Genomic DNA, 12,485 nt, shown 5'->3' on the forward strand with positions numbered 1-12,485 from the left:
TCAACACACTGACACTTCTAACTGTTAGCCTTTGTGAGGTGTGTATGAATTTCTTTAACATAAATCTGACTCTTTATTCAAGTATATACTCTCAGAGTCCAAGGCATGGCCACACTAAGAATCAACAGATGTTTAATTAGTTAATCATTTGCACACCATAATATATTATAGTCATTTATAGTTAGTATTCCTACATCCATACATCCTAAATCCATACATTTTATGTAGAAGATTTATGTAGTACTGGGCAAAAGTATGTGAACACCCTTCTCAAATGAACATGTTTGGTTGTTTCAGCTACACTCATTACTAGCAGGTGCACAAAATCCAGGATACAGCCATGCAATCTCCTCTGACAAACAGACTCCCTTTGGGGAAAAGTCTGGTGTGAAAGAACTTGATTTGCCTGCACAAACCATAAATCCCATTGAACGCCATTGGGATGAATTGGTACGGCGACTGCAAGCAATTGCACCTGACGTCACTAGGGCTGAATGGGATCAAATACCTGTTTCCATGTTCCAGCATATAGTGGAAAGCTTTGAAAGTAGAGTGTAGAATGAATGACCAAATCATTAATGCTTAAGGTTTTGAACTGAATTATACGACGAGCACATAGATTACTGTAGAAATTGTACTTGATCACAAAAAAGCAATCAGAATGTTTTCTGAAGGATCATGTGACACTGAAGCCTTGAGCATAAGAGACTGCTTTCAAAAACATAAAAAAATCTTACTAACCCTAAACCTTTAAATGGTAGTGTGTGTGTGTGTGTGTGTGTGTGTGTGTGTATACTGTATACGTACATATGTATTGTTTGGGCCTCTCCATAATGTAGGACATGTAATGTATGTCTGGGGGGAAAAAATAGAAAAAAAGTCTTATTTTTTGAACGACATTGTGATTGCCAAATAGGAAGAACGTGATAGTTTAATTAAAAACACCTTGACTTTAAAGCAAACACAAACACTTAAAAACTAAAAAAAGAACTGTAGTTAATTAAAGCAATCCCTCGGCTCACAAATTCTTACACTCTCCTCTCACACACACATACACTCAAAGGTGGGCTTTTCCAACACCAACCACCTCTTTTTAACAGGGGAAATGGCTTTCACCAATTCCACAATCCCTCAATCATATTTTACAATCACCTGAGAGTAGGAGCTATCTTCTGTGTTACAGTGAAGCAGCAAATCTTGCGGTCCTAAATCTCTCTCTGTTTAGCTCGCACTATTGCTTTGCTCTTCTCAAAACGAGCGTTCACCTCTTGGCCTCACTGAAGAAACATCTGTGTGCTGTGTGGGGCAGAGGGGCTGTTTTGGCCGCCACTCGTGCACATATGCAGAAAAATAGAAATGTAAATAAGAGCAGATTCATAAATACTGCTGTCTTAATTGAGACCCAGTAAGAGTAAGTAGCAGATGTTAGAACAGGAACTGTTGAATCATCAGAGACCGGTGGGGAAGCAGGCAAAATCATATTTAAAAAAAAAAAAAAAAAAAAAAAACCTCAGCCAGGTGCTGGTTATTTTCCCGCACTGCAATCCATGAAATGTGCCATGCATGCATGGATGTGTGTGTGTGTCAAGTATGGATTAGGAGCTGTTTCCTTCCTCTAAAAACAAACAAAAAAGGCCTGCAAATGTGGAGAAAAATAGAAGTGACTCCGGAGGTGCCTGGAGTCAAAACTGCGACGTGTGTGCGAGAATAAAGAGCTGTTAAGACAGAACTATCAGCGCTTAAGCTGCAACACACTCTCGCTCTCTCATCTCCATCCAAACTCCAAAATGAACACAGGGAGATGCAAACCTAGTTTCTATCACATGTCTGAAGCAGCAAAAGCCTGTCAGCCTACATTCCCACTTAAAACATCCAAATCTCTCTCTCTTTTCTTCTCTTACGAGAGACTGTTGCTTGATCTGAGGAGAGTATGTAGTAGCTGCTCGCTTGTGTGGGACCGCTCACATGATTTCCTTCCCCCCTGGAAAACGTGGTGTGTGGATGTCAGGTTCCCTCTGATAGCTGCTGTGTTGGGACTGCTGGGAAACTAGAGAGAAGGTGGCACTGACAGGTCCCGCCGAGCAGGATAAAAGGACTTGTTCTGTTTCTACATTCTCTCTCTCGCTCGTTCTTTCCCTTTCTCTTTTCATTCTCTCTATTTCAAAACATATAAAGTGACTGACAGCGTGGCACTAAAGGGACCTCGTCTGGAGCTGTCTGACTGACTCAGAAGCAGCATTCGGCGGTGTGTTTCCTCGGCTGAGCAGTGCGACGTCGCACAAAATTAGTAAGCGAGAGCGGTGCGGTGTGCGATGCTTGCGCGAATAAAAGCGCCGCTAGCTCCAGGGACCCCCGACTCTTCTAGATTAGGACTCACAATTAATACAACACATACGCGAGACAGAGAGAGAGAGAGGCCTGCTGAACACGATCCTATAGGAACATCTCAAACACTGAATGTTTATGAATGAGGCTGTCTGTTGGTCTCCTTTGTGATGAGCTTAATTTTTTTTTTCTCATTTTCTTACAGCACGTAAAATGCTCTGTTTGTTTCCTGCTTCTCATTGTTTTTGTGTATGCCATGTATGAAGCGGTTGCGACAAAAGCAAAACTTTGCATTCATCTGCCATCTATCTATCTATCTATCTATCTATCTATCTATCTATCTATCTATCTATCTATCTATCTATCTATCTATCTATCTATCTATCTATCTATCTATCTATCTATCTATCTATCTATCTATCTATCTATCTATCTATCTATCTATCTGTCTGTCTGTCTGTCTGTCTGTTTGTCTGTCTGTCTGTCTGTCTGAAAAACTTTTTAAAAACATTTTTAAGATTTATCTTGAACTTTGCTTTTCTAATTAAAAATTACAATCATATGAATTTCTTTGAATTAAATTTTATTTCAATTCCTTATTTTCAAAATCAAACTGCAGTTTCATTCTGCATCCACGTTTGCTACCTCAATCCAAATTCTTGAATTTTAATTTCTAATTTTCTAAATATTTTACCTTTCCAGTTCAATTAAAATGGCACACAAACCTTATGCGCACATGTGTGTGTGTGTGTGTTTGTTTGGCCTATTTAAGCAAGCCCTGCAAAATAAAAAGCATGATTCATTCTCCAATCGTCTTGATGAACAAAAAAATGACCTCATGTCTTCCTGTTGTCAAACAAAAGATTCTTTTTTTAAAACGCATGAGAGGGGGGTCGGACATGAAGCAAATAATTTAAAACAACGTAACCAAAATCTCATCAGACGGAAATGTGAGGCGCACACATTTAAGAGAAACAGACAATGGCAACTTTTACCAGCAGCCCTGCCTTGACCTTGTTAGTGGGGCACTCTGGTAATCTGCACTTAATGATTTTTCTCTTTTCCCCCTCGCCCTCCCTTCACCTCTCCCTCATTCTTCCTCTTTTCTCTCTTTTACATTAGACCACAGCTTGTGCTTGAATCGCAGAGTGTCACAGTCATTTAAGACGCAGCCCTAACGTTTTTTTCCTCCTCACATTCCGACGCCATTATGTTACATTGTTGCAGAATAAAGAGCCGTATTATGTTCCAGCAGTAAAGGGCACAAGTGGACTGAGTTTTTATCTGCTGAACGAATCAATCAGGATTATGTCAGTTGAAAAGAATCACAGACAGCAGTCGCCAGTGGACCAGGCCCGAGTGTGTGCGTGTTTCGGACGCCTATGTAAATATACGTAGGAGAAGAACGTATTTTTTATTGAATACTAGCGGTTGTTGAGTGAAGTGTCATTTCTGCTACAAGAGCGCTGTTTTATTTTACACTGTTCTCTCACAGTCGGAGGATTGTGAGGACGCTAATTATCATTTCAGCAGAAATGATTAGGAGATCAAATGGAGATCGAATGCCATTTCCTTCCATTAATGCGGGGGTTTAGTGCGGCTGTCATGCCGTGGCCATCGTCGGGCCTGTGGGAAAAAGACTGAGGGAAGAATGGGGAGAGGCTTAGACCGGGGCGGGGCTTGGCTGACGGGAATATTCATAACAACAGAAACAGAGAGATGACCTGTGGAGAGAATACGGAGTCCGGAAGAAACTGCAAATCTGCTTGGATGCTGGTTAAAGCACTCGTGTCTGTTCATTTACTTAGCCGCGTTTGTCCGCACTCAATATGCCTCACGTGCCGGGGCGGAGGTCATGGCCCGACGCTCGCCCCCTCACAACCTGTTAGTGAATGAGCACACAAGTGAGCAGGCATGAAAAGACCACAGTGTAGTTGGACAAATTGCTCCTCTGAATCCCCTTTAGTAGCTTTGCACGAGCAAAGAGATTTGTATTGCGGTAGTGGTAAAATTTTAGATATTGTTTAAATATCCTCTCTTCGCTTTGCTTGAAATGGATGATGGAAAATTTCAAAGTGCTGCATAGCCATTTGTATTGTATTTATGTATTGCAAAAAAAGGTAATAGATCAAGCACATTCCATTATCCCCTTATAAGATCATTAGCAAATATAATTAGATATGAAAAGAAAGTAATTTGGGTTAGAGAGGGAGAAAAGCGCTATCAGGCACAGAAGACAGATTGCAACATCAGTGTTTGGCTTTAAATTGCTCAGTGGAGGTAGTATCAGTGTGAGAATCTCTGCCCCAGAAATAGACTGAGTCAGAGAGCAAGACATCCACATCCCAGACCCTCCGTTTTCTCCGGAATTGAGAGCTACTGCCTCGTTTCCTGTTCTTGAGTCTGGCTTGCATGTGGATGTTTCTCTCATTCTGCTTAATACGTGCAAGACAAACAGTTTTGGTGTCGTTCTCTATCATCTGAGGCAGGTTTACTCGCTGCCTAGTCATCCAGAGGAGTAACAAACATGCTGTTTGTTTTACCTTCACAGGCATCCTTTCCTCACGGTGCATTTTAACATGAAAAAACGTTTTTCAAGTGTGCCACATGCACGAGGTCGCCTGCTTCTTTGTGCTCCTCCGTATACTTATCTAAAGGCAATCTGAACTCACACAAGCACCGAACACACAATTCTGCCGTTTCCTCCAGAAACATTGGGTTTCTTTTTTGCTTTGAGGGGAGAGGAGGGGGTGGTGTGCGAGGATTCTTCTAGTCTTTGTGAATCACTACAAATGGTATTCATAAACATCCTGTATTCATTAAAACCTTCTAAAAATATGATTTGGGTGCACTTCCTTGCGTTCGACCCGCTTATACGTGTGTGTGTGTGTGTGTGTGTATTCACGCTGACTCTTATTTACATATTTATAAATACTGGGCTGTACAATGAGGTCTACCTTTGCCAAAAACAACTCTTTTCCAGCAGCACCGGATGCCTGGGAGAGAACAAAGCCACCCTCCGTGGCAGAATGTGCAGTTTGTGTTGTGTTTGTGTTCAGCAGGAGATGATGGTGAACCACATCACTTACATATAGACTTCATTCATATAGAAAAACAGAGACTCAAAAAACAGCTCAACTCAAATCCTTTAATCAGAGGATATTGCAAATGGGCTAAGCACTTAGTAGCTACATAATATATAAAGAGGCCATGTGCAAAATAAATGTTCCCTACTCCTTTCCATAATGCATGTTTTGCCTGATCTGATTGCTTAAACATGTATTCAATAGTTCAGAAATTCATATCCTCACATTTTCCTCCAATTAAATGACCCCTGTTCTCAGGAAACCTAAAACGAGCGGGCCTTTGAAACACAAATATACACTAAGTAGATTTCATGGTAAAAATAGAATACCTGAGGGAGGTCAGGGTATAAAGCAGCCCAGTGTTTTAGATGGGAGTGCTCTTTGCCTTAACTCTGAGGCCCGGGAATAATAAGAAACAGTTAGGAAATGTCAGGACTTTGACTCCAGACAGCCCCTCTTTTCCCCAAGTGTGCTGGCCCTTGTTAACTGAGCTTGCTTCCAGCCTTGTTCTGTGGTATTGTTCTGTCTGCCTTTTCATTTAGCCGTTCTGTTAAGCATGACACATGTATTAACATAAGATGGATCCTGGAGCTATGTGTCCTCTTACCATATGTCTTGTATTACTTTCCAGGGCCCTCTCTTGTCTTACAGTGAGCGTGTATTATCAGGCTTGAGCAGTAGAGGGCGCCACAATTTGTTGCTTCTTATTCAGTGGTGGACGGTTTGTCATTTTCCTTACAGCTTTAAACTGAGTCATGAAGTAATAATATTGAGCATGCAAAAATAACTGAACCTGAAAGCAAGGAAAACAAATGCTTGGACAAACAAAGGCTCATGATTCATCCTGTGAGAAAACAGACCGATAACAACATGATTTGACAGGCCAGAGTATGATAAAGATTTCCAGGGTGTTGAAATAATTAAGCAATCACTCCACATGCGGACAGGGAGACTTCAAAATTGATCAGAACAGGAGGAGAAAAAAAAAGTTGCGAGGATCATAAAGTCGGTGTGCTAGTCTCCAGATCGCAGTGGCAGTTGTTTGGGGAAAAGAAATGGCGTCCTTAAATAATAACATTCCAGGTGGCTTAGTTAATGAAGAGTGAAAATCAAATATGGGGCGGAATCTGTAACTCATTACCAGAACTTTCTTTAAGAGGAAGTCACGAAGAGCACTGGCCCCTGGGAGACCAGGCGTTTTTAAAACTTGAGAATGTAATTTATTATCATTATGGTTATGATTATCTTAATTTCCTCACGGACACACACAAAATAAAATGCCATCAGACAGCTGTAGAGCTGTGACCGCAGTATAGTCTTTAAAACACTGCCACAAATAACAACCACTTTATCTGTGGATTAACATGAAATATCAGCAGGTTAAAGGAAAATGACATTGAGTAACAAGATCTTATTTTCAACATGAATTTGAGTGGATTGCTAATTACGTTGGCTTATACTGCCATCTCCTGGACAAACTGTGCACTGCATCCTTCACTCTGCGCAGTTGAGAGAAGCCATTGGTTTGATTTGCTTATCCTGGAAAGTCTGGTATTAATTTTAAAGATGCACTTAATTTTTTTAAGCACAAAGAAATGAATAGTACATTTTTTAAATGTTAAAATATAAGTTTTAATGGTGTAGACATGAGATGAAGACTCCAGACACAAGTAGCCTAGTAAAAACAGTTTTATTTTATAGGGAACAGTCAACTTCTACTCTTCGGGTAACCTGTTTTATTTGGCCCTTTTTTGTTTGAGAAATAAATACATTATGGGTAGGCATTTCTGTAATGGCATCAGTAACTGAAAATCTTTTAGCCACATTTGCTATGTGGCATTTATGAGACAAAAAGAGACGAATGACGAATAATTATTATTATTATTTTTTTTTTTTGTATGACCCTGGACCACAAAACCTGTCTTAAGTCGCTGGGGTATATTTGCAGCAATAGCCAAAAATATATAGTTTGGGTCAAAATTATTGATTTTTCTTTTATGCCAAAAATCATTAGGATATTAAGTAAAGATCATGTACCATGAAGATATTTAGTAAATTTCCTACCATAAATATATTAAAACTTCATTTTTGATTAGTAATATGCATTGCTAAGAACTTTTAGCAATGCATTTGCTTTTTTGTTTTTTTGCACCCTCAGATTCCAGATTTTCAAATAGTTGTATCTCGTACATTAATGGAAAGCATATTTCAGCTTTCAGATTATGTATAAATCTCAATTTCGAAAAATTGACACTTATGACTGGTTTTGTGGTCCAGGGTCACATTTGTGCAAGAATCATTTGTCTGAGAACGCAAAAATGGTTAATTCTTTTTCTTAATCAGCAATTTCAGAAGCATCTGACATCTGAGTGGAAAGTGTGTCTGTTAAGGAAGTGCACGCCTCAGATGTGCGCATAATGCAAAGCGAGTGGGCGTGAGCGTTATTGCTCTTTGGCAAATCTAAATGACGATGTTTTATTCCATTATTAGTGGGGAACTGACTCCTCGTTTCATTTCCATAACATTTCTTGCGAGAGCACACTCAAATAAATGCATGTTTTAATTTCATTTTGTCATTTTCATAGAGGCACTTTAAAAAAGAACACGACTCGGAAATGCACTCTGTAGATTTTATTGCCAAATAATTTTCTTAGGGGTTGTAGAGGGAATTAAACAACATTTATATTATTTAGTTCAAACGGCAATAGCACATAAATAGGAAAAAAAAAACAGTAAGCATTTTCACCGGATTCAAACTTCAGCAGTAATTGCACAAGTGCAATGTTCAGAGAGTTATTGTCTTTATATTAGAAGACTTTATATATTTATGTCTTTATATTAGAGCTGGAAGAAGTCTGGAAGTATTCAAATTACCCTCCTCCCATATCTAACGTTTTATCTAATAATTCACAAGATGTGTTTTCTTTAGTGCCATTAGAGGTGAAGGGTACATATGAATGGAGAGGTTTATAGTCGACGTTTAAACACACACACAAACACAAAGGCATTACAGTGGTCGTTCATTTCTTTATAAATGCACCCTATATCATATCATTTTGTTTATATTAATAACTGCTTTGATATCATAATTAAGTGATCAAAAGCAAAATGTGTTTTTAATAATTATTGTTGTTAAAAAAACCTTTTGTTGTTCAAGGGCATCAAAGTATGTACGATTTGCTAACACTTAAGTGGACCTTAAATCACTGGTTTTAGTCATTACTGATGGCCAAAGTCATCATCACAGGCTAATAACCATGAGAGTTCTTTGAATTTCATGTCCTTGAACTGTTACCAAAATCCCAGATGCCAATTTAAAACGAATCACAACAAACAAAATAATATGATTTGATTCGACTCTCGTTCTTTTTTTCTGTTAATAATGGTCTGTCAAAGTTGTATGCATTTGTGTGAAAGAGAGAGAGAGAGGAAGGACACAGGTGGTGGTGTTAATCTACGTTTGTTCTCTTAACCGTAGTTCATCTGTGGGCGGAGGAAGAGGCGTCCCGACGGTTTGGTCCTGCTCTTACCCCTGAACATAGCCTAACTGACTCAGAGATGCAGGACTAATCAGAAACTAACATCACCTCCCCCTACTGGACTGAGCGGCCAAGAGCAGGCGGCGGAAAAAGAGGAAGAGGACTGTGACTATGAAGGACATTATCTTATCAAAAGCATTATTTAACGTAAAAGACTTCAAGAGAGAGAAAAAAAGACTAATAAAATGGACAGCTCAGATGGTTTCCTGCACGAGCGTTCTCGCTGGATGAAGGAGAGAAGATTTGTTGATGTTTAGTGAGCTGGAAACAAGGAAAAAAAAAAAAAAAAGATTTTTTTGCTTCCTGTGTTTTATGTGTCTTGAAACCTCCCTTGTGTAGCTGATAAATACTTTCTGTGTTTTTAATTGCTTTTTTGACTTTGACCTAGTGAGGAAACTTTGAAGTGCTTGTCCCTCAGAGCAACACATTCCTTGAACCAAGATGGCGGCCAGTTGCCAGTCTCAGAATGAGAGAGCGAGAAACTGAACAGACTTCCCTCCCTCTCTCTCTCACTCTCTCTCTGTCGGTGTTTCTCACTGCCCACTGAAACTTCACCGGTGTTATCTGTTTGAGGCTCCCGTTCCTCTGGACGTTTTGACCAACCCACTACACGTTTGGAGACCAAGCACACTCCTTTGTAATCAGCACACTCTCAGCAGTCAGTGCCTGGACGTCAAAGCAGAAGAACGACAATCCAGTACTTTCAGGAAACGAGAACGCAAAAAAAAAAAAAAAAAAGGGAAGCTACGCCTTTTTCTTTGAGAACTGGCGACGTGATTTGTGAGACGTTCAGAGCTGAACTCCGCCGTAGCATTCGAGACGAAAACCAGCCGAGGTGACAGAAGAACTAGTTTACACCGAGCGTGTCTGAGACGGCACGAGCCAAGGAGACTGCGAACGTGCAGCCTGCAGAAATCAAACAGAAACGCGGCCCCTAACCCTACATGCTTTGATCTCAGTCTTGCTCACTTCAAGTACTCTGGTTATGAGATTGTGTTTGTAATATACTGCCACCAATCAGTGTTGCAAAGTGTTACTGACTACTGAAATGGTTTGATGTATTCAATTATTAAAGAAAAAGAAAAAAAAAGAAAAGAAACATGCAAACAAGAAACAAGTATTGTCTAGCCATAGATACAGTCATGCGTTGTTGCATTTACAAAGCTAGCTGTTTTAGAGTGTAGGTATTAGATTGGAGTTTTCTTCTCTAGTACTGTAATTTTTGCCTTTCACCTTTGTAAAATACCAATAACATTAAAAGAAAAGGAAAAAAAAGAAAGATCGACAATCTTCTTCTGTTGCTGCAAGCATATAAATCCATACAGTATATATTCCCATGCCTCATGCAAGCAAATACAAACCGAGGTTTCCCCCCTGAAGTATTTTGCACTGTGATAGTAAATGAAAAACCAGTCTATACAGTACGCAGATCGCTAATGGAAAATGAAGGTGCGTGTGTGCGTGCGTGTTTGTGCGTCCCTTGACGTTGTGAACTGATATTCTCTCTATTCTTTTGTGAACTCTGCTGATTTGGTATGTGTAGTTCAAACTATCTCATCTTATGATGGTCATCTCTGTTGCTTTGAGAATCAATTCAATGAACTTCCCAGTTAAGTCATTGTGTGTAGACTCCAATGCGTTCGAGTCTGTTCTCTTCAGATATATATTCTTTAGTTGTCCTCTTTCCAAAAAATATTTCTAAACAAAAAAATTGTTTTTATAGTTTCCATGCAAAGTTATGTCCTCTCTTAAATGCTACAATTAAAAAAAAAAGAAAGAAAAACAAGTCTCAAAGTGAAGCTGTTTAGTGAACTAGTTTCAGTAAACTAGTACAGGTTACGTAAGGTAAAGGAATTATGACAGGGAGGGTCAGTGATAGGATATGTATTGACCAATCCCTATATACACTGGTTATAGATGAGCACACTTCTGGCTCCCTCCTCTGTTTAGTATAACTGAGCATCTATCTCTCTTTCAGTCGTTCTGGACTAATATATGAGCATTCCACACCTCTGAGCTGTCTTGTGGACTGTATGATTTTCATTTGGTTGCTGTATCCTCATGGCAGATGCTTTGTTTTGTAACTACTGAACTGTACTTATAATGATAAATAAAATGTATTCAAACTATGAAACACCAGCGTTTGATCTTACAAAATGTTTTGTGTGAAAATGAAATGCAGTAAATGTTAACATACCGTGTATGATTTTGTATTTAGCACTATACTTAAAAGCAAGATATAGTTATATAGTTATACAAATTTGAAAAAAAAAATCTTTACTAAATCTATATTAAAAAAAGTATAATGCACAAAATCAGCGTATTAGAATGATTTCTGAAGACTGGAGTAATGGCTGCTGAAAATTCAACTTTGCCATTACATTAATAAATTATATTTTAAGATATTTTTATTATTAATATAATTTACAATTTTACTATATTTTTGATCGAATAAATGGAGCCTTGCTGAGCATTTTCTTTTACAGACATAATACATTACATTTACCCTCACATTTATAAGGTTTACATTTAAAATAGTGGAAAATCTGACACAAACAAGACAAATACACACCAAAGATATACTCAGTAATATAAGTCAGTGACATCCTTTGTAACAATGCTTTTTGAGTAAAAAAAAAAAAAAACCTTGACATTTTACTGGAAAGATAAAATACATAAATTGATCTTTTGTACAAATAAATAATTATAAACCCAACATTATTTCAAACAGAATTGCACAGACACACACAGGGCAACATTTCAACATACTATTGTAAGCTGAGGTCTTGTACGATAGACAGCAGCAATGATACATTTTTCTATCTCCTGTTTCTCTCCCATGTTAAGTGTAGTACATGGTGTTAGCTGCAGGGCTACAGGCCTGTGTGTATGTGTGTGTGTGTGCCTGACTTGGGAGCAGTGCGGATTATGACAGCTCGCATTACCGGCTGTGTTCCTGCTAACTGTGGCTTTCTACCCTTGGGCTATAGCCGTGTTAATTCCCCAAACCTGTGAGAGCTGGAGATCAGTGTGCCAATTGATGCTCATTCTCCCTTTTTCAATTTTCTCTCTGCCTTTTTTGACTTTTTCAGTCAAGACAATAATTTCTATAGCCCATGTGAACATTCAATTCAGTGCATGTGGCATAGATGAGACTAAATTACCTTTTTTTTACTTTCCAAGCAGTCATGTGTTCTAAATACAATGAGCAGACATGTCAGTTGTTTTTCTGATGTCATTAACCGTATCAAAGAAACACATATAAACACAGGACATGTCTTTCAAGGACGTTCCCTCTCCCCAGCTCTCTTTTAAAGATGGATTTGCCCCGTCACACACACTCATCGTAGGCCAATGACAAGCGATAACTGACACCCTTTGGCACAGGGGCCTGTTGTGTCAATACCTCAGAGAGATAAGAGCCTGCTCTCCAAACACATGAAAACCATCCTCACTCACACATATACACACGAGCACCGCTTCCACCGCAGACCGAGAGAACATTTTCCCATTACAGGTCCGTATTTCATGTTTT

At 39.0% G+C, this 12,485-nt stretch overlaps 1 protein-coding gene across 2 annotated transcripts in view; it reads left to right on the top strand.

Annotated features, from left to right (window-relative positions):
* LOC306877450 (zinc finger protein 536-like) overlaps positions 1-10,200 on the top strand; it is a 163,762-nt gene extending 153,562 nt beyond the window's left edge. The window contains exon 7 of one of the 2 annotated variants that reach the window (XM_079429219.1): positions 8,890-10,200. In XM_079429219.1, coding sequence (XP_079285345.1) covers positions 8,890-8,981 — 92 coding nt within the window. In that variant the 3' untranslated portion in view covers positions 8,982-10,200. The remainder of the gene's footprint in view (positions 1-8,889) is intronic. The other variant, XM_079429218.1, reaches the window with a different exon arrangement.
* Positions 10,201-12,485: the final 2,285 nt, after the last annotated feature.

Source organism: Barbus barbus (assembly GCF_936440315.1).
Source record: "Barbus barbus genome assembly, chromosome: 2".
Lineage (NCBI taxonomy): Eukaryota > Metazoa > Chordata > Actinopteri > Cypriniformes > Cyprinidae > Barbus > Barbus barbus.